Source organism: Notolabrus celidotus, chromosome 3 (assembly GCF_009762535.1).
Source record: "Notolabrus celidotus isolate fNotCel1 chromosome 3, fNotCel1.pri, whole genome shotgun sequence".
Lineage (NCBI taxonomy): Eukaryota > Metazoa > Chordata > Actinopteri > Labriformes > Labridae > Notolabrus > Notolabrus celidotus.
Window position 1 is genome coordinate 8,567,742 of NC_048274.1, and position 24,217 is coordinate 8,591,958.

General features: G+C 39.0%; 1 protein-coding gene across 2 annotated transcripts in view; it reads right to left on the reverse strand.

Annotated features, from left to right (window-relative positions):
* The window catches only part of gpc6a (glypican 6a), a 215,409-nt gene that overhangs the window by 84,420 nt on the left and 106,772 nt on the right, over positions 1-24,217 (reverse strand). For both annotated transcript variants that reach the window (XM_034680812.1, XM_034680810.1), the window contains exon 3: positions 19,923-20,314. In XM_034680812.1, coding sequence (XP_034536703.1) covers positions 19,923-20,314 — 392 coding nt within the window. The remainder of the gene's footprint in view (positions 1-19,922; positions 20,315-24,217) is intronic.

Here is a 24,217-nt window from a genome sequence, read left to right on the forward strand (position 1 = left end):
CAGACTCAGGTAAAAAAAAAAAACAGATCAGGATTGGGTGCCTCAAAAGCTGATCAAAGAAACACTGTTTGTAATAATTTGATTTGTTTTCTTTTAACACTTACAGCATGTTTGTGTTTATGGAACATTAAAGGAACAATCTGCAATAAAACTTTATGAAACATCGGTTTAAGTGTCATCAATCACCTGGGGATGCTATAGTAGACCGATGACTGAAAAAAATATAAATCTAGGGGTGCTGGTGGTCTAGCGGTCTGGGTGCCCCACGTACAGAGGCCACAGTCCTGGTCGCAGGGGCCGCCATTTCGATTCCCCGCCGGTCGACCATTTCCTGCATGTCTTCCCCCACTCTCTACTCCCCACTTTTCCTGTCTCTCTTCAACTGTCCTATAAAATAAAAAGGCCCCAAAAAATATATAATATATATAGATATATCTATAGATTTATCTCTATCTATCTATCTATCTATCTATCTATCTATCTATCTATCTATCTATCTATCTATCTATCTATCTATCTATCTATCTATCGATCTATCTATCTATCTATCTATATATATATATATATGAATCTAATAAATTAATATGTGTTTCATACTGTGTCCAGTTATTCTGGCATTTAGTTTCATAATTGCTGACAGATTTAGGTGGAGCTATAACTTCCCTTGACTTCCAACGTGCACACAGAGCACAGGACTGATTGTTTCCGTCACTTCTTTCAAACTCGTCCACAACCTTTGTGTGAGACACAAAGAACACACTTGGAGATCGCTCTGAACTGCAGACCTTTTTTGACCTCACTCTTAACATTCACTGTAGCTCGTTAATGACAACCCGAGAAATCTCTTTCATTCTGCAAATAGAAAACATTTTTTAAGCTGCCCCTGAGCTTTGTGAGCCTTCAGAAACATTTGCATTAAATTGGTGCTTCCTATAACGCAATTATCTATCAGCCGCTTCTACATCATCACAGCGAGTGTGCCCGGCAGTGCAGGGTGCCCTGGATGAAGGGTAATCTGATAATCTTGTTAGCACTTATTTACAGTCGAGTGGTTGGAATATTTCACAGCAGGCCAAGGGTGGGACTGAGATGTGCGATGCTACAGATCCAAAGTGAGATTAAAACACTAATCTAGTCATCTGATGTTTAAGTGCTGTGATAACACCGCCTGGAGAGCATGTGTTTATGTGCCAGGCGCTGAGTTTTATCTGCTGTGGTGTTAACATTCAGATCGTTTACATGAGGAAAAGTAGCGGCGCTGCAATATTAATACATCCATTACATTAAAATACAAGTTCTGTACTCAGACGTGTCTTACTTTAAAGGTGACATATTACGCTCTTTTCATCAAAATATATATTGATCTAAGAGGTCCCCAAAACATGTCTTTAAAGTTTATGCTCAAAAAAACACTTTGAAATCAGATTTTGGCATGCCTGAAAAACCCTCTTTTTCAGCCCTGCTCAGAACACTCCATTTTATCTCTGATCACGCCCCTTCAGGTAGTGGATGTGCCCTCGGTTTCCAGCACGTTGATCTAATGTTTACATGTTGGCTGAATATACACGGCTGCTCACAGATCGCGTTACTTCAACCCTCTGAATCTGATCCAGAATCTGATCCTGGCGTAGAGGCACTTGCAGCAGGACCTTTCTGAAGGATTGGTCACAGATTTAGTGTTTCTTGTTGTTTTATTTGTCAGTATGTCGACGTGTGTCTTGGTACACAGCTACGGACATGTAGCTATGTGGCTATGCTAACTAGCGCTAGCACTTTTCCATGACAAATAAAAATCATCCACTAGATCTTCAAACCTGCAGGACACATTTACAGAAAGGTGGAGAAATCAAAACAGGGGCAGAATGGACTTTTTTCATTTTTCATTTTTTTTTTTTTCACTTGCCAGGGACACATATTTCAGGTAGAGAACCATTAAAAAGTCGATTTTGCATGATATGTCACCTTTAAAATGTTGTATCACTATTACAAAAATGAATCAAAAGTAGAGGTGCTAATGATGACGAAACTAACTATTATATAAAGACACAAACACATATTTATATATGAGTATCTACATTACACAATACTCCCATTGAAGAAGCACATGAGACAAAACGTCTCAATTACTGTTTTATAATTTGGTCCAGTGTCTCAATTAAAGATTTAAAAAAATGACAAGTAGCTCAAAATAAAGCAGCATTTTGTGCTTTGCAGAGAACTAATGTTACTGACATGCATACAAGTCTATGATGACTAACAGAGACAGAGATCTACCTATGCCTTGTTCAAATTTGTTCTATTGTTGTTACGCCTTCACCAAAGTAATTGTATGAAAGATGATTCTCCCAGTTTGCTCTATAAAAGCATCAAACCAGATGTGCAACAGAGCAAAGGTTCATTCTACCAAAGATGAGAACATGTAACAAGCCTTTAGTTATCAGACCTCTCTCCTTTGGAATCATCTAGTCAGAGTCCGGGAGGCAGACACCCTCACTACTTTTAAGAGTAGGCTTCAAACTTTCCTTTTTGATAAAGCTTATAGTTAGAGCTGGATCAGGCTTGGACCAGCTCTTAGTTATGCTGCTATAGGCTTAGACTGGCACACTGGGATCCTGTCTTTCCCTCTCTCTCCTCTCTCTGCCTGTCACTTACTTTAACTCTTCCTGTCCCATTAAAGTCACTAACCATAGACCTTTCTGGAGTCCCTGAGTTCTCGTCTCGTAGGTTCCTCTGGATCTCTGCCGTAGATGGCCTGCTGCTGTGGACATGCCAGACTACTATACGTCTCACTTCAAAGGAAGTTTGTCCTTGCCCCCGTAACTTGCTAAATGCTGCAAAGTGCTCTGCTCATGGTGGATTAAGATGAAATCAGACTGAGTCCTGTCTGTAAGATGGGACTGGATCTTATCCTGTCTTGATGTTGGGTCTTTGTTGATAATAGAACATAGAGTACGGTCTAGACCTGCTCTGTTTGGAAAGAGTCTTCAGATAACATTTGTTGTGATTTGGCGCTATATATAAAAAAAGATTGATGTACACACACTTTCCTGTTATCATTTCTCTCTAAATAAACCAATTCTTTATTTACTTTTTGACAAATATTTCCACTGGAGTGTTGGACCTTATCAAATGTACTACCACCTTCTTCTTCTACTACAGAGAAACACGTACAAACAAAAGGGGCTGAGGTATAAATAGCTGCCTTCCCATTAGCCTGCTGCTTCAAAGGAGCAGTTTGAAGATGTGACCAGCTGTTCAACCACTCCTCTGAAGTGAGCATTAACCTTATTGTGGATCAAATAACAGTAATTATAAATGCATTAAGCCCAATCAGTTATAAAGAAAGCTGTATGCAAGTCAAGAGTCTGCAAGCTCAAATGTAATGCACATGTGATAAGAAACATTTGAAAACGTTATCTTGATAATGAAGCAGCCACGCCTGATCAAATAATACGAGGTAACTCTTGAAGACATTCTTGGAAGACATCGCCCAGTCTATCCGACAGGGTGTTGTCATGCACATATGGCATGAGCTCCCTTTAGAGGTAACAGAGGTGGGAAGAGTGCAGACGCCAGAAGTTGCTTTGTGCCACAAAGTAATGAAGTTGTGAGAAATGACAAAGACTCAGTAGCTACCAAGGCCAATCAAGGGGATCACTTGTGGGACAACTTCGCCAAAAAACCCTCTCAATAGTTCTGTCATAATTATTGTGACAGGGTTGCGTTTCTTCGCACTGATTGGACAAGGATGTAAGACTGCATTGCTGCCCCAGTGTCCCTGCTCAATTCCACAGCTATTAGTGTCAATGGCAATATGAATGATCTGTCAGCGTGCAAATCAGACCACCATCTGCTTCCAGGAGAAACATGTGCCCAGTCCACGACACACGTCTCTGTAAAAACTTCACTTAATGTCTCTTATTACGAACCAAAGGATCACATTAAAGGCAGGTGCGATAAAAATCTGAAATTAATTCTGTAGGTTAGAGGAAGTAATAAACACGCAGAAGGTAAGAGTGAACTCTCATACACCAGCCTTCTGCTGCTCTGACAAGAGAGCTAAATCGTTTTAAATCACACCTTCAGATAATAAAGAGAGAAAGGAAGGACAAACTGCAGACATGTTGGGATGCTTATGTTCTAAAGAGAAATAAAACCAGTGGATTTAAGAGTTTCAAGATCCACTTTAGAGACAAATATAACATCAGTGACGTCTGTTTGTTAGCTCAGCTAGAGGTCAATATTTCAGGAAAAGCTCATACAGCACAACGAGTGTGGGTTATAGTAACAATACAACAGAGCTTTCCTGGAGGTTACTTTTTGTCGTGCTAAATCCATAGGCTGTAATAAATGGACGTAGTCTCAGTGACATCACCCATCTGGTGCCATATTGAAAATGCTGAACTCAACCAAACTTCTTTCAAGCTAGTGTGAGGTAAAGAGGCGGGCCTTTAGCCTCCTTGCTAACAGCTACAGTGTCCTCGCCTGTCAATCAAGTCAGCCATGCCCTCATTTGGGCAAAACTCCTAAGTTTAGTATCTTTGAAAATACAGAGTTATACAAATATTCACTGCCGTACAGTGTGTGCTGAGAGATAAATGAGCCATTCAGATCCAAACAGTTTTTTGAGCCTCGCTGTAAACATGTTTATTTCTGCTGTAAAGATCTTCTTCTTTGAATGGAAGTGTATGTGGTTTCCAGTGTTTCTGCATTCAGCCTCTAGTGGACGCTCGATGAACTACAGTTTTTAGCACTTCTGCATTAGCTTCATATTTTGAGACGGGAGGTTGCCGCTTGGTTAAATCATACTTGGGTGATATTTCCAGTCGGGGGACTTATTCTTTATTTTGAACAAAAAGAGCTGTTTTGAGAGATTGCTGTAAAACAAGCAGCTTAAAGGACCAAAGGGCGGCATCCTCTCCCAAACAACAATATGTCACAGTTTAGAAGTGTTTAAAGAAGGAGACAAAGAGGCATCAAAGCAGAGATCAAAAAGTGGCCCATGGCATGCCACTCCCTAGCTAGTGGTCTGCTGTGCCGTATCGATGCATATACCATTCTCAACCAACATGCAACTCCAAAAACAGCACAGGTGCAGAGATGTCAGGGCCCCAGCTGCTTTACTTGTGATCAGTCTTCGGTATTCTTACATTTTCATGTTTGATGATAGTTTTGCTTTCAGAACTGTCAAATATTGTCTTTGACTTCACTTCTCAAGAATCATTATCCAACCGTAAACTTTTAAAAACACTCAGAGAGCTCGCTGTTTTAATGTCCAGAGGCAAAGAGTTCAGAGTTTAGGGGCACAAAAACAGAAAGCTCTCTATCTTTGTGAGGAACATTAAAAAAGTCTTCTAAGTTACCTGTAATTATAATTTCAATTCCTTTGTGTTCAACTACTCGAGATGCCCCACCTCCTGCTTTCTCACCAAGATACCAGGTCCTTTTGTGTTTGAAACTGTGATGTCTAGACCTCTTAAACCCTCACTCCTGGATACAAAACACTGTCCCAGTGCTGATACCTGCAGCAAACAAAGTGTGTGAAGCATACCTTAGGGGGCGTCCCTCAGGTATAAATGTCTAAGTCTCACCATGTTCGGGGTCTTTCTTCATTCTGACTGCTCAATTGTTGATACCTTTTCTTTGCAAAGAAAATAAAAAACCTTCTCGACCGGCAGAAGTGTCTATTTCATTCTTCACCAGTAGCAGAAAACTTCCACAACATACCACATGCAGTTTCATCACTTACTGTAAGTCATTCCACGATCGTAGAGGATTCACATTTAAGTCCTTTTGACTCACTTCAATAAACAAACACTCTGCTGTAGGATCCGTACATTCATGCTGCAGATCAGCAGTTTTCAGTGATGCATCTTGTTTCCAGGGGCCGTGTGATGTCATGATAGTGTGTTCTTTGCATCATCTTTACACCATCTCCTCCACCAAGTCCTCACGCTCTCATGTATTCATGCATGATGCCATTAGAGTCCGGGAGCATCAAGTGCTTATATGCCTCAGGGTGGAGACTGGGATTGAGTCGTTGCAGAAAGGCAAGAATATGTGGTTTGAAAAGTCAACATATGGTCTATTTTACTGCTCAGGTATTCTGGCTTGTTGAGGTTGGCACCACCAAACGTATTGATGTGTATGATATGAAGCTATTTAGCTGTTTTATGTGTACCTAAGATATGCCGCTCTGTCTGCTTTGGAGTGAAATGAGGAATAACTCTTCAAATATTGGAAACCAACACTGTGATTCAGTCCAGCTGAATGACATTTGTGTATTTCTTGGCATCGCTCTATTTGCTTTAGCAGCGTCACAAAGATCCACACAAACAGAGGAAGATGCCTACATATATTTACTCTGGTAAACCACAAACATGCCAATACACAAATACATTTAGAGTCTGAGAGTGGAGATAAGATAAGCAACTGTGTAAACTTTAGATAAATTCAGAAAGAAATCCTTCAGCTCATAGCGGCGCAGATTGAGCCGGATACGACAGTGTGTGCACTAAAGTTGTCATTGATGATAGAACACGGTCTGCAGCACTTTCACTAATCATGTCTCCTCTCTGTTCTGTGAACTTTACAGCCTCCCAACACTCAGCATGTTAAATGTACAAAGACAATCCCGGAGAGGCCGCGCTAAAATCAGCCGCTGTCAAATCAATGAACATCTCCTACTGACAGAATAATCCACATGTGAGCAGCTGTGCTTCTACGACACGATGCGGCAGTGCTCTGCAAGCCTCTGCGACCCACAGGAGTCAGCTCAAGTGTCTCAGGCGAGGCATGGGATCAGGCGCTGATCCGCCCTGACGTGTACCATGTTATGTGGCATGTCTGGAGCCGCAGTTGGGACTGTTTCTTTAATTCACAGCGACAAGTGCAAACATGTTAAAAGCAGATTCCACGTTTCCCCACAACCAAGCATGGTGTTCACGTCTCGTGGGGACACCACCCCTGCATTCCTCTATATATTGTTATCCATCTGCTGCGGTGCCTCCTGGATTAAAAAAAAAAAAACGGCACTCACCGCTTATTTGTCTGACTCTGAAGGTCTGCCGCCAACCCTGAATGTCAGGGCCAAACAGGTCTCCAGTGGCTGCCAAGAAACCTCTGGACAAATGTCACAACACCGGTGCTGACAACCTCCTCTAAGTGCTTGTTAAATAAAGATGTGGTGCAGTACACTTTCAGTCAAGGTGCAAAAAAGTGGTCAAAAGATGTGATCTGAGTTGGCGTAGCTGATGGATGTGACACATTTTCAATAGTGGTGTTTTCTTGAACGGATGGGCGGATATTTCCCTAAATTTTGGTCAATTTTCCTCCTTTTGTGTTATTTCTAAACATCCCTCGCTCACAATGAGGCCGCCACAGTCTGTCTCTATTATATTCTCCAAATGGGAGAGCCTATACTGTACTAAGGCGTATACAGTATATTCCTTTATTATCCTTTCATATCGTGTCCTTGTGTTTCAGACCGCATGCTGTCTCTCATTCCTTCCAACATTCTGCAGTTCACCGCAGATCAAAATCTTTTAATTAAAAAGGACATCTTTGGTGCAGCACATTTCCCGATGACGTGCCAACCTTTTTGAGCCAGTTGCCATCTGCCATCACAGCACTGTGGCTGAGGCCTTATCCCCAGCAAGCTGTGAGAGCTGCGAGCCAGCAAGAGAGAGAGAGAGAGAGAGAGAGAGAGAGAGAGAGAGAGAGAGAGAGAGAGAGAGAGAGAGAGAGAGAGAGAGAAGGAGACAGACAGAGAGAGAGATGAGGGGAGACAAGTTTGCGCGGTGCATCTGTAGGAGTGGGCCTCAGCTGAGAAACATGGACGGAGCTTACTCTCTCATGGAGGAGGTCACTTCATCCGCCCCGAGGAGAATCTGCTGTGAAAATGTTCTCGTCCTCAATCTGCTTATGCAACTTATTCATCAGAGGAGAAGAAACTGAGATGCACAAGACTGGACGAAATCAAATAAAGTACATTGTGATACTTTTTTCGCTTGCTTGTTTAAACAAAGGCATTCTGTCTTTGTGTGTTTTCAACAAGCTGTGGTGTCTGTTTGAGCAGTATCAGTACCATGCTCTGAAAACTGGCACGGATCATATCGTGTCCTTTTGCTCATCTACTGGGTTTTATTCAACTGTTCTAACAACCGAGAAAGAATCAGAATGTAATATAATTTAAATTTAATTATTACCCAGCTTTCTGATGCTTGATTCTAATTGGTCAAAACTCCTTGACTACGGTTAGTAACTTTGACCAATATGAGCAACACCAGAGGCAAACTGATCACACATCACATCAAATCAATCCGCGAAAAAGAGTTCCGGCACATTTTGCTTCTGACACCATAGACGGTAAGCTCTCGTTAGCATCAAAACAATGTAGCAAAAACGTTAGCTTTCGTTAGCATGCTCAATCCTGCAGGCTACGGACATTTTCACATTGGATCTTGTCCAGCAATATGATCAACGAGCGGAGCAGGTAAGAGAAACTTTAGGTTAGCTATCTCTACAAAGAAACTTAAACCGTGAGCGGTGTTAATGTCTCCAGGGGTAACAATACATTAACCCTTTCTTAAAAGCCACAAAGAATATTTTCTATGGGAACAAAAAGGTATTTTCATACATTGCCTCATGTGACCCCTTGCATCGGTTGCAGGCACAAAAAATATAAATACATTAATTACTAATCGCATCTTCTTGTTTGCCTTTGAAGGTCTTAAAAGGCCAAACTTTTCATATCCAGCTATCGTTCATCTTGAAACATAAATTACTATTAAAAACTGAAAAACCAACATCTGTGATATTTTCTTGATCCATGAAACTCTCATGCTCCTGCAACCCTTAACATGAACCTGTATCTGTACAAAGAGAATATCTGTAACTGGTTCCCTTGGCATCACTTTGCATCATCTCACGAGGTGTGATACGAACCTGCAGAGGTGAAAGCAGCACTCACCTCTTTGAGGCAGGTGTGCAATACTTGCCAATACCACAGAGTTAAAATAATAATTTTTTGTAGCTTCTATTTTTCACCTAACAATGAAACTGAGGACGTTATTCAATCAATCAATCAATCAATCAATCAATCAATCAATCAATCAATCAATGAAGCTTTATTTATATAGCACCTTTCATACAAATCAAATGCAACCCAAAGTGCTTTACAGCGATTGAAATAAAGAAAGAAGCAGAAATGAAACAATGGCAAGACATATTAGGGGAAGATAATAATAATGATAATAATAAAAATAATAAGAATATAAATTAAAAATAAGAACAACATAAAATAAAATATTGAACGATGGTCCAAAATAACCATTCAGGTACAGGTGAAAAAAAAGCAATGGGGGAAAAACTGGAAACACTTTTATTTAGATTTGCTCAACAAATGACTGATATGGTTGCAGGTTTAGAATAATCTTGATCAAGTTTTCAGCCTTGCTCAGCAGACCAGCTTGTTATTCCAACATAAAGTGATGACTGTGAAGATGACAGCTCAAAGCAATAACACAAAAACCAGTGAGGCTGTAAACTTCATGAACAGATACAGTATACAACCCATTATCTCAGGGGTTGTCAATACACTACAAAAATCCCAACTATGCATTTTTTTTGTCTTAGTTCTATTAGAAAATAATTCTTATTAAAGTTACTATAAGGAACATTAACATATTTCTTATTTCAATACATTACATACACATAAATAAGGTCCTCCAGTCCTGTTATTGTAAGAAATGTTGACCGGATAAGATCAATGCTGTCCTTTAATGACACACAAACTATCATCCATGCTTTTATTTCTTCAGCAGCAAGACTTTCAACAAAAACTAAGAAGAGAGAGAAAATAACTCCTGTTTAATGACCGTACACTGTCTGATCATTACTTCCAAAAGAGTTTTAAAGATTTCACTTTTTAAAGAACTTCATGGTCGGTCCCGGAACATGCATATGTGAATTGCTGTCACCCTACCACCCTGACGCAGCCTAAGATCCTCAGGCAGGAACCTCCTTAAAGTTCCCGTCTCGACTTTAAAACTGAAGGGGACGAGCGTTTGCTGTTTGGGCTCCTCAACTTTGGAACGACCTACCTGAGGATCTCAGGGAAATTACAGTACATCAGCTACATCTTCTTTTAAATCACGTCTGTCAACATACTTTTATAGAAAGGCCTTCTTGTTTTATTATGTTTAATCCATGCTGCTATATTTTTATTTTTAATTAACTTGTATTAGTGGTTTTCTTTTATTCAGTCCTTTTTTGTTTTACAGTTTTTTATTTGTTTTATTGTTGTTTATTTGTTTTCTTGTTTTTAATTACTTTGATTTTATTTTAATTAGTTTTACTGTTCTTTATTTGTCTTACTCTTTTTATTTACTGTATTTATTTGTTTTACTGTTTTTATTTATTTACCGGTTTTATTCGTTTTAGTCTCTTCATTTTGTTTTAATGTTTTTTATTTGTTTTATTTTAATTTAATTAATTTTAGTATTTTTTTTACTTATTTGACTGTTTTTATTGTTTAACTGTTTTTCATTTTTTTACTGTCTTTAACTGATATTACTGTTTTTATTTGTTTTCTGTTTTTATTTGTTTTACTATTTTTTTTAAATTTATTTTACTGTCTTTAATTGATATTACTGTTTTTTTAAATGTTTTTAGAGGATTCTGTTGTACTCAGTTTTTGCTTTAAGTTGTTCTTCTTAAATTCCATATGTCTTGCTCCTTCAGTATGTCACCCTGTCTTGCTGTGTTCATCACTGTTAGGGTTTTTTTTTCCTACGATGTGAAGCACTTTGATTTCTGTTTTGATAAGTGCTATATAAATAAACTGTATAATCATTATTATCATTACAAGTAAAAAAAAAGAAGGCCTGAATGAGTCAAAATAATCTGCCAATGGTACTAGAAATAAGAATAATGTTCTAGTTCAAGAAATGTGAGTAAATCCTGCAGACCCCCTGCAGAGCTAGATTCAGACTCAGGATGCAAACTAAAACAAATTTATACCTGAAAGTGTTTTTGATCAATGCTATTTCCCACAATACATTACACAAAGGAAATGAGAAGAGATGCTTCCAGCTGCAATGAAATTAAAACAAATTGCAGGATGTGTTTGTGACATTTACAGCGAGGGAAAAATACCTCTGGAAAAAAACGGATAATGAGCTAACCGCTATAAGAAACACATTACAGAGTTAATTAAAGGTTGCAGTTTGATATTTATTTACTGCATAATGATCATTTGTATATATTATAACACACTATCAACAGTTGAAGATCAGCACGCTGCAAAAGTAAACATTAAGCTTTCATTGAAAAAGCATCAAACAATCAGACAAGCAGCCCTCACTTGTAAACTCAAAGTAATGGTTGAGAACGAGCGTGTCCTGCCGAGTGCTGAATGCTCTTGATGTGTTGCCTTTACACTGAGTGGGCCAAACTGATGAATAGTACAGAGTGTGAGAAGCAGGAGAAAAGGAGAGTTACTAAGAAGCACTATGGAAACCACACAGCACTGATCGTGATATTTCTCACATGTCAGCGAGTCTCTAATCTGGCAGAGCATTAATCTAAGGTAAATGTTGTGTAAAGATTAGGAATTGCCTCGGAGCTTAATGTTAAATTATCTGACAGTTCGTGGTAGGAAATGAGTGTATAATGAGATCAACATGACAGCATAAGCCATCAGGGAAAAACAAATCCCCCAGCACAAAATACCTTCCTTCCTTCCATCATCACGGCAGCTAAGTACGCAGCGCGGCGCTCCCAGCCTCCCGTGCGTATGCAAAGTGAGTGATAAGTGCTCTAAACGCCTGAACTTTAAACCTTTGAAAAGGGCCAAATCCCTGCAATCTTCTCAGAGCAGCTCTTAATGTGCTTGGACTGTGTTTTAAGTACCGCCAGGATAAAACTCTTAATGGTCATCATAAACTGTAATCCAAAGAGATTCTGCCCTTAATCCAGGATCGAGGTCCAGGAAACTGTTCAGTGCAAGTCGAGTGAAATCCCATTTTATGGAGCGATATCTGCCCTGTGCCGACTCGTTTGCATGCAGAGCGGCGTGTGAGCAGCAATTATGACGCTTCATCATCATCACGGCGTCATCCTGAGTGGAAGTACCGTGGAAAATTGAACAGACGGAGAGCTGAAAGAAGCAATTTCATATAAAAAAAGACATGTTTTGTGGTATTAAAAAGCGGGTTTTATAAGTTTTTGGGCTGATTTGGTTATCTGACTTCAAAGGCTGGGCTCATTAGGGGCAACACTTCTACACGGACTTCATATGTAAGGGATGGTGAAGTGAGCTGGTCAATTTGAGAAACAGAAACAGGACTTGTCTCACCCTGTCGGGATTCTATTTGCTTATTACCCGGCTTGATGCTTGATTCTGATTGGTCAAAACCCCTTGACTACGGTTATTAACTTTCACTAACATGAGCAACACCAGAGTCAAACTGAACAACGGTAGCGGAGCAGGTGAGAGAAACTTTAGGTTAGCGATCTCTACTAAGAAACTTGAACCACGAGTGGGAGTGATGATAGCAGCAGGGTTCAAAGTTGTGACATTTGTCTCGTTTATTTTTAAAGGTGTGTGAACCGCAGAGCTCAGAGAAGGAGAGCTGAATGAGGACAGTTTCATGTTAAATCGACCACAACAAAAAAGAATCACCAATCATCTTTTTTAATATAAAACCCAATCACAACAAATGTTATCCTCAGACTCTTTCCAAACAGAGCAAGTCTAGACCGTACTCTATGTTCTATTATTAACAAAAACCAAACATCAAGACAGGATAAGATCCAGTCCCATCTTACAAACAGGACTCGGTCTGATCTCATCTTAGTCCACCATGAGCAGAGCACTTTGCAGCATTTAGCAAGTTACAGTGGCAAGGACAAACTTCCTTTAACAGGCAGAAACCTCCAGCAGGACCAGACTCATGTTAGACACACATCAGCTGAGACCGTGTTGGAGAGAGGGATAGAGGGAGATGAAATTCTTCTTACTTCACTACATGTACAAAAAGAGTCTTCAGTGAATGTTTCTGTTATAAAACAAACAGCAGTAGCAGAGAGTCAAGGTTACATGTGAGGCCAAGAGAGATTTCAATCTCAGCTTTATAGGGCAGCGTGAACAAGAGAATAAATATAAGTTTTAAAAGTTTTGTGACCACTTGAGAGATCACATCTGCTCAGGAAGATAGTGTCAATGTTTATATTCTCAAATCAATGTTTAATTATCCTGTTTGTCCGGCCAATGATCCAACACAACAAATATTTACTTCAAAAGAAAAATAAGAGAGTGATGCAGTGTCAAAGACGAAGCTCAATGCTGAAAGAAACGTCTTATAAAACTAGAGTGATTCTTTTACTTTCATATTTAGCTTAATGTTTATGAAAAGACTCAAGTTTAACTTCTCTTATTATCTTATTGCTGAACATGAAAATAAGTTTTTTGCGGCTGCTATTCTTGTCCTCATACTCCCACAGGACACTACCTGCCAGCTCTCTCCCTTCATGATAGATGTTTGTGGAAAGAGACATTACAGGATGATCTGTTCGGAGATGTTTTTGCTTCTGTTTGCTCAAAGGTGATCTGCTAGAATAATTCAAATACCTGAATGACCACACGCAGCAAAACACTGATTTTTGAAGCTAAAGCAATCACAGCTGTGGCTCCACAATATCGCAGAATTCCACCTTAAAAGCATATAAATCCTCAGCGATTGCAGGCATTTATTGGACAGAAGCACTGTGTAAATATTGTTGTGCTTACACAGAAGTAGAGAAGTATCTGACTGCACTTTAAGTGTGTTGTAAGGAGAAACTCGTGGCTCTTTGTGGCTGAGAGCAGCAGGTACGAAGGGTGATTCTGAGGTCAAGGTGATTTGTCATGTCACGAAACTTTTCACCTTGAGTTGTACGGTTGTTCACGGGCCTGACAGCCTTCAGCAATGCCACACTGTTTCCTGGCTTCCCTTCATAATTGATGAGGAAGCCGGGAATATGGGATTTGATCCAGCGTGAGGCACCCTTTTAGACCCGGAACAGATGTACAGGGGTGCTCGTTTTAACTCGTCTAAAGAAACAGTTTTACCACCGTAGACTGGAGGGAGGCTTTAGGACGTCAAACCACACACTCAGTAATACACAACTTAATATTACTGACTCTTCATAAATGATGTACTGCAGCAGGACCCAGCAGCACTTAAATTTGACACAGTACTCAATGAAAATTCCTACAGGCCCTGATAACAGCACGAGTGTAGAAGCTATAAGAGGAGGGTGATAGCATTTCAAGCTAACGGTTTCAGACACAACATATATAACAGATGGGGATGTTTGGTTTCTGTTTTAATGAAAATAATTACAAATACTTTATTTATGTGAGTGTGGCCTTTCTTTATGTATAGAGATGATATATATATGTGTGTAATCTGCATCACACATTTTATTACAACAACTATAACAACTTAAACCCCATAAGAAGCAGTATTAATCAGGAAGTCTAAAACAAATATTTAATATTATTTAAATACATATTTTATTTAATATTTATTTATATTAATACTGCCGTTTAAGTTAAAAAATTATGGGGAGCGATTTCATTTTTTAAAACTGTATTTATTTTTTTATTTTTTTCTGAATATTTGAACATGTAAGTACATGTACATATCCAAAAATATATATTCTGTTTTTTCATTGGGATTTTATAATTATCTTATTTGAGCCACATGTTTGTTGATCATGAAATTTCCAATAGTAAGCCCATAAAGTCAAGTGAAGTAAATTTGATTAAATCGTTAAAATGGTTAACGTATAAAGCATCGGCTGAGTTTTTTATATAGACCCAACGATTCTCACAACTTAACACCATGAACAAACTCTTCAATCAATCAATCAATCAATCAATCAATCAATCAATCAATCAATCAATCTTTATTGGTTTAGCGCCAAATCACAACAAACGTTATCTCAAGACGCTTTTGCAAACACAGGAGGTCTAGACCACTCTATGTCAAATTATGAACAGAGACCCAACTTCAAGACAGGGTAGGACTCAGTCTGACCCCACCTTAATTCATCATGAGCATTGCACATCGCAGTATTTAGCTAGTTACAGTGGTGAGGAAAAACTTCCTTTTAACAGGCAGAAACCTCAGGCAGAACCAGACTCATGTTAGACAGCCATCATGCCTCGACTGAGTTGGGTCTGGAAAGACAGATAGAGGGGAGTAAGCTCTTGGCTTCAGCATCAAGGTAAGCTTGCTTTAAATAGACAGAACCTTCAACAAAGGCAGATTTTAGGTGAGTGAACATCAATCTATTACAGATTGAACACTTATTAAATCTGATGCTTTATATTATTATTTCTGATTGGTCAAAATGCCCATAGCAACTTTATGTTATTTCTCAATAGTGTCTTGCTGCTAGGAAGAACTTTATCCCACATGTACAATCCAATCATTCAGCTAAAATGACACTTTTTGTTTATTGATTGCCCAAAAAACATGGAGGATATTGTCACGTCACTATCATAGACTGTATAAATAATGTACGTAGTATCCGTGACGTCACCCATCTGTTTATATGTTTCTGAAGCGCTGTTTTGAGGCAAATCGGCGGTGGCAGCCATATTGGAAATGTTGAACTCAACATAACTGCTGTTGAGCTAGTGCTAGGTAAGATAAGATAAGAAGATAAGAAAGTCCTTTACTCGTCCCACAATGGGGAAATTCAAGTGTCACAGTAGCAAGTAGACAGTGCAAAAAATATATATAAAGCAAACAAGAGCCTATAAAGTAACAAATATTAAAAAGTTATTAGCAATTAAAATTAAAAAGGTAAAAAATAAGCATGTCTACAACATATATATATATATATATATATATATATATATATATATATATATATATATAGATATATATATTTCATGGTTATATAGTCTGACCACTGCAGGAAGAAAAGACCTGCGGTATCTCTCCGTGAGACACCGCGGGTGAAGAAGTCTGTCACTGAACGAGCTACTTAGTGTTGTTATGGTCTCCTGGAGGGGGTGTGACGTGTTGTCCATCATAGAAGATAGCTTTGCTATCATCCTCCTGTCAGCCACCACCTCCACAGGGTCCAGTGGGCAGCCCAGGACAGAGCTGGCCTTCTTCACCAGTCTTTTCAGCTTCTTCCTGTCAGCAGCAGAGATGCTGCAGCCCCAGCAGACCACTCCAAAGAAGATGGCTGATGCCACCACAGAGTCAAAGAAGGACATCATAAAGAGGCAGACTTTAAAACTCCTAGCAAACAGGTACAGTGTTCCCGCCTGTCAATCAAGTCAGCTGAGCCTCTCATTATGTAAAAGTCGTAATCTCAATATCTTTGAAATTGCCGCATTAGAAAAACATTTTACTCGTACAGTGTGTGCTGATCGAGAAATGAGCTATCCAGACTACACTCGTCTTTGGTGCCAGGCTATAAACATGTTTATTTCTGCTGTAAATATCGGCCTTTTCGAATTGGTGTGTATGTGGTTTCCGGTACCTCCAGAGCCAACCTCAAGCGGATCCTCGATGAACTGCAGTTTTTAACACTTATGCATTGGACTCATATTTTTTGACCGGAGGTTGCCGCTTGGTTACTATTGATTTATTTAGCTTTGAGTTGGGGTCCTGCTCACCCTGTGATAATTCTAACCTGTTGTAACAGCTAGCTCACTATACATTATCATAATCATCATTATTTTTATTATTATTATTATTAGCGTTTTTTAAATTCTATTATTTTTGTATTATTATTATTATTATTATCATTATTGTCAGAAGATGATTAAACAATAATGACAACTATCATCATCCATAGCTCTTGATAAAGGTTGATTTTAAAGAAATAGTAGTTTCAGAAATGAATGCTGTCATGAACCAATCACATGCATTAATCCATGTCTCTACCTCTTCCTCTATGAGGTCAGTTCTGAATGCAGCAACTTCGTCAAACCTCCAAGATAAGACTGATTAAACTTCTTCCTCAAATCAGTGCACATCTCATTTAGTCTGGGCCAATTCTTCCTCTCCTCCTTCAACAATCGGTCTCCTCTGTTTGGCTGAAAGCGACAGTTTCCAGTAGATCAAAGGGAATGTAATCTCTGCTGAACTCCAGAGACGTTTTTAAAAACTGATGCTTGAAACTGATGTTTGAAAAAGAGAGTTTTATGTACGTTATGTCTGACTGCTGATGCAACAAGATAGAGGGGAGAAGTCTTGGTTGTGCAGATGAATTGCAGTCTCAATTTGGAAGAATGAATCTGTGCAAACCTGGATTAAACTGTAATGTAATATGTTTAAACGATATAATTCTACTGTAAATATTGTGACACTGGCTTCTATCTTTATCTCTTCTGACAGTTTTTGAAAGTATAAAGTTTAGCTCCACAAACCACCAACAGCATCCAGCTTTGGTTGTATAATGTATCCAAGTATGACGTCCATGAAGAACTGTTGCATAACTTTCTGTATTTAACATGGAATTACTAAACATATTCACTAAGCCTTTAAGAAAACATTTGGAATCTTAAGTGTTTGATGTTGCTCTAAAAAACACATGTATTTTTCTGTCTCATCAACCAATCCCACCCTTCAAACCCCACAACAACAACAACAACAACAGAGAAACACAATTATTAAGAACATCAAATTAACCGACAGCTCGGAAAATGTCACCAATTGTCTTCAAACGAAGCAAAGCAGGGATAGCTCCACAAACAAATCTACATTAGTAACCTGGAGGGAAAATGAGCTTTAATCTCTGCTCTTTTGCCAAGCTTTCCTCTCAGCAGGCAGCCGGACTGAAATATGGAAGATACACTGTGTGCTGTGTACTGAATACTGCAGCAGTCACATGAAAAAGTCTCTCACACTGGGCTCACAACTGGAGATCAAGTGCGTCCAAAAAAAGATCCTCATATAGAATCATTATGCTCTTTCTTAATGTCTGAGCTTCAGATTAATAATTCAGATTCAATCGAAAGCAAATGAATGCGACTTCCATAAAAGTATTAATAGTGTAGGTAAACAAACAGGTGAAGGGGGCAGACTGATGGTGCTGTGTTTTATATACAGAGAATAACATCAATATGAATAACAACATGTGTTCTGGTAACTCTGTCTCTCTCATTGAGGATTAACGAACACATCCTGACTCTTGCATTGTTCATTATTCTATCTTAAAGTTACTGAGAGGATTTTGTATTTTGCATCAGTCATGACCCTGTGGATAAAGCAGATCTTATCCTGCACAGGCATGAGCCTTACTCTCTAATGATCCGTCACAGTCGAACGTATCAATCACTCTGATTTATTCTTACTGCAAATTGTGAAAAAAGAGAGGTTGCAATCAGGGCCGGAACCAGTGGGATGGCATGCGTCCCCCTTTAAATCTAACTGGCCACCCTGGATGCTGCCCCAAAATCCTCAACCATAATTGGCTATTTTCTAGGGATGTAGATTTTCCGTGATCGATCTATGGAAATGTTAACAATCAATAATAGAATAATCATTAAAAAAAAACATACACGTTTTCCATGTCAAAAACATGCCAAAGGCGTTTTTCCCCTGAATCAAAATTTCCTTCATGACACAATGTATATAACTGTGTCGTGTTGAGGTGTTCAAAACACTAAACACTAAACATCAACGTGTGGAGCAAGCTCATACTTTCCGCGGACATAGTTTCATAAAAGTGAAGACTCAGACTTCAACAAGGGAACTGAACAGAAACATATTTCAGACTCACAGTGTCCAGTTTTCTGTCTACTCATTTTTATTGAGAAAAATAAGCATATGAACGTGGTCAGGTGTCAGCCGGGACAACAACCGGGTCATAATCAGTCTGGTGGCAGAGGAAAAAAAGCGCTCGTGGAGGCCTGTCACTCAGCCACAGCCCCCAACTGAGCGTCTCTGCTGAGCTCAACACCTTCAGTCAGCTGATTCACATCGAATCATGCTTTAAACCTAAAACACCTCCCTGATAGCTGAACCAAATATGAGACCACATGATGTTTGTTCCATGTGATGGAAAATCGAAACAAAAAATTTGTTCAAGTAAGTTCTTAACAATCAATTAATCGATACTCGATTAATTGTTGACATTCCTACTATTTTCCTTGTCAGATGTAGAGCTGGGCGATATTGAAAAATAGGTTTTTATGATAATAAATTTCATATCACGATAAACATCAAACATTATTATTCTTATTTCAATTTAGAGGCCTATTTTTGCTCCTGAGTCAAAGTTGAAGACAGCCCAAGACAGAGGGAAGACTTATCTTAAAATCCATTATTCGGCTGCAGGTAGCTTTCTTTTGCAAATAAATGTCGCACATTTCCTAACCTTCACGATGCATCTTTCTTCAAGTCCTTACAAAATCAAGAGAAGATTTAAATGTGTCCACTTTGTTTTGTTACTTCTTAAACACACAAAATAAATAATAATACTAGGAATTGTACATCTTCAGGTTTCTTTCATGCTTGTACTCAAAATAGATATGATTAAAGGAGACAGAAAGGTTATATAAATGCTATTCATTTGTGCGTGTGTATAGTGCACACATACTTCATACCACCCCTACATAAGTCAGCGCCCCAGCTGTGCCAACCCAGGCACAAAAAGTCTGGATCTGCCCTTGGGTTGTAGCTCACTTTGCCTGACAGAGGCAGCAGCAGGCGTTCAAACAAATCACAGAGAAAGAGTCATTTTGAAAGAGGGTCTGTTTGACTTTTTAGGTCATGGAGATGCTTCAGTATTAATTGCAATCTAGTTAAAAACTTTTCACAGGAGCTTGAAAGCAAGAGGATTGTGTAACGGCCGAGCAGTGCACCGAACAATCAGAGCAGCTATGAGAAGAAAATGAAGCTCACCTTGGCGACCCTGTTGGCGACCTCCCGACCCACCATTAGCCCCTGCACAAACGTCCGTGCTGCGATGAAAGCCCTGGTGACCTGCGCCTTCAGTTTCCTGGGCACATCGCCAAAAGGCTTTAGCTGATCCGCGTATTTACTGACACACTCCAGGTAGTCGTCTGTGAAGTGGTACTGCGAGTTCAGCAGCTGGAACATGCGCTCCAGCAGCCGGGACCAGAAGTCGTTCAGCATCTCCTCCAGGTTGACGTTGCCCCCCGTGTAGTAGCGCTTCAGCTCGGTGAACAGGTCCTGGAACACCTCTGAGTTCTGCATGTACAGCTTCCCATATGTCCGTGTAAACATACTGTTGAGAGACTTCTCGGAATTGTCCAGCAGCTCCAAGAAAAACTCTGTAGAGAGGGAGGGAGAGACAAACAACTCAGTCATCATTACTGTATCTCATATCTTTACATCCAATAAAAACACACAGAACAGCATCAGTCAGAGTAATGTTGCTGCTTCTCACTGTCCTGATTTTACAGCTCTGCACATACAATGTATAGCAGCCAACAAGAGGCACTTGATTATGTGGAGAAAGTAAGGCCACAGCATTAATAATTTAAAAGCAGAAATAATGGGCCACAAGGACTATGAATGATTAATGTAAAGGTTCTGATTGCAGACTGTAACAAAATATTCAGAAGTTTTAGACACAGACACGAGTATACAGAATCATCTTGCACCCAGCTTTATTCCCAGACGCATTAGTTTCTCATTGACACACTTTATTTGTCTGCTGAGGAGCTGCGGGTCTCTAACAGACTCTAGTGTTACAGAGAACTAAAAGAAGCTGTAAATATATCAAACCTGAAGAGTAGGTTAGACATAAAGCACACCAAACCCTCTGATATCTTTAAACAGTCTTCAACAGCATAATGGAATTGGAGTTCTTTGCATGGTTTTCACGTTGGTTTGCAGACTGTTTTGTTTTTCAAAAGTGCATGGGAACATTTTTATATGTATTTGCAGGGACAGTGTCTATGCTTCAGTGGTTAGGGTGAAGGTGGGCTTTCTTCCCATGAGAGCGGTGGACTGACATTTGAGAGCTGGCATTTCTAGGTGACAGGCTGTCAACTTCTGCACTACCCACTGTGGAACATCTGACGGTGAGAAAGAAGCTTTTTGGAAAAATATTGGGACTGACCTCACACACTCAAAGGAAGGAAGGCTAGATAGTGTCAGGCATCTTTAATTTGTCTGAGCATGTTCGCGGCAAATAATTAGGGGGTGAAAACTAAGAGAAACAAATAGATGTGCAATATTAGCACTCCAAAACAGTCCAAAAGTAGCTAGTGACCAAAAAACTTCTACCACACCGAAAGCTTCTAGACCAATCATGTTAGAGAACCTAAAAGCTCTTAGTTATGCTGCTACAAGCTTAGACTGCTGGGGGAACTGACACACTGGGATCCTGTCTTTCCCAGTATGGGAGGTGGAGCCTTCAGCTATCAGGCACCTCTCCTTTGGAATCATCTACCAGTCAGGGTCCGGGAGGCAGACACCCTCTCTACTTTAAGTGTCGACTTCAAACTTTCCTTTTTGATAAAGCTTATAGTTAGAGCTGGATCAGGCTTGGACCAGCTCTTAGTTATGCTGCTATAGGCTTAGACTGCTGGGGGAACTGACACACTGGGATCCCATCTTTCCCTCTCTCTCCTCTGTCTGCCTGTCTCTTACTTTAACTCTTCCTGTCCCATTAAAGTTACTAACCGTAGACCTTTCTGGAGTCCCTGAGCTCCCTTGTCTCGTAGGTTCCTTCTGCTGTGGACGCGCCAGACTGCAGCTGCTACAACTACTACTATCCGTCTCACCACTATTATCTCTCTCTCTTTTCATTTCCTTCTATCCCTCTCTCCAACACGGTCTCAGCTGATGTGTGTCTAACATGAGTCTGGTCCTGCTGGAGGTTTCTGCCTGTTAAGGGAAGTTTGTCCTTGCCACTACAACTTGCTAAATGCTGCAAAGTGGATTAAGATGAGATCAGACTGAGTCCTGTCTGTAAGATGGGAGTGGATCTTATCCTGTCTTGATGTTGGGTCTTTGTTAATAATAGAACATAGAGTACGGTCTAGCCCTGCTCTGTTTGGAAAGAGTCTAAGGATAACATTTGTTGTGATTAGGTGATAAATTACATGAAACATCAACATTAAAGTGCAGCAAAACTTCGATTCAAATTCAACTTTCTCTGTAATTATATTTTTGTTCCTTTGTCGTCTGCTCGTATGGCTTTCTTCCATATGAGGACCTGATCTCTGGAGCTTTAATCAAGCCAATAAAAAAGAAAAAAAGAGAGAAAGAAGCAGCATTAGCTGGGGAGTCTGAAAGAAGCCTTGCTAATAGGATCCCATGTTACTGAGAGCACAGATGTAAATGTTGGGAAGATCATAACACATCTCTCCGTGCACGAATGTCAAATCTTCCTCCTCCCTTCTTTTCAAAGGAGCACTCTGCAGACATCTCACGCGTCACGCCTGCTAATAAACCAAACGGGAGCTAAGCTGTGAGCTGTTTGACATTTCTTTGCATTGTTAATGACAGCAGTCACACCCTGCATGGTGGTCATATTCACTTCTAATAATACGTTTCCCTCCTTTTAGAATACGACTGAAGCAGAAAGCATGAGAAATCTGTGCAGCGGACACTCTTTATGAAGGATGCTGAATATACAATCAAGGAAATATCTTTAAACTAATTATTAACAATAAAAATCAATTGGAAAATTATTAAGATTTGTTTTTTACTTATTAAAGACAATCTAAAATGAAAAATATTTAACTATAAAATAAATTGACTAATTAAAATAAATACAAATACATTAACTTATTATTGAATATAAAATAAATTTACTAATTCTAATCAACAAAATGACAAATAATTAACCTTAAAATAAATTGACTGATAAACAGAAAAATAGATTTTTAATATGAATTTAAAATAAGTAACGTATTAACGATAAAATAAATTGACCAATTATTAAGAATGAAATTGACTAATTATAAACAATCAAAAATAGAAATAAACAAATATAAATAAACTGACTAATTATAATAAATACAAAAAACTTGACATTATAAACAATAACATAAATTGACTGATAATAAATAAATGGACAAAGTATTAACTATACAATTAATTAACTAATTTGAAAATAAAATAAATGAATTATTAACAATAAAATAAATTGATTAATTTTACACAATAAAAATAAATTGACTTATCATTAATATTAAAAATAATGTAACTAATTATTAACATTAAAAGTAAATTGACTTGTTTTGTCCGTCTTTGTAACAGGATGAAAGGAGGTGCAGAAAGAAAGAGAAACCTGGGGTCCCAGCATCATTTCATCACAACACAAGCCAACCATCCCAACGCTCTACATGTTGATGTCACCAGAGCTTTCACGATCACATTTGAACCCCTTATTACCGACTTTAAATTCTCTACTTTCTCTCTTCCTGCACCTTCTTTCCTCTTTCCAACAAACTGACGCCTCGTCCACTTGTGAACCATGGAAGGAGCCCGATCCCTCGTCTCTCATTCTACTTTCTTTTGCAGCTAAGTGTCCTGACATTACACCTACTTCTGTTTAAATACTGAGAGCCTGCAGGGCCTTTTTCATTCCATTTTCCAATTAGACTCAAATCAAGGACAAGTAAGCCCCTGAGGATCACACACAGGCAGTAATGTATCTGTGTTACCATTTAAAAAGCTCTCAGGATGAGTAATACGTATCATGAAAACAATGTTACTCATATTGTTTACTCTACACCTGTGTGAAGAGACCAAATGTTGAGACTGTTTATGTGTTCATACTGGACCGCAAATTATGTTTCTGCTCAGCTGCTGCTCTTTAGGCTGTGTGACATTTAGAGGGACGAATACATTCATCTAAATAATCAGATGATTTCAGGCAGCTTTAGAATAAACAAAGAGGAGACTTCAACAGCATGAAAACATTAGGATTTAATACGTGACTGCCTGAAACCAGCTCTGAATATCTGGTTATTGATTTCCTGATCACAGATGTTGAATGACTGAGCTCAGTGTTTTTTATGGACTCACTTCAGAAGGTTTTTTTAGTTCCTTTAAGGAAAGGCACTGCTTCAAACAACAGGTTAAGTTTAAAAAATACCTTCAGATAATCATACGAGTTCCTTCAAATCAGTTCAAGTAAATGACCAAAGTTTAAAGTTACATAATGTGAACTCAAGAGTTCTTGAATTAAAGTCTTCTGAAATATTCATCAATTT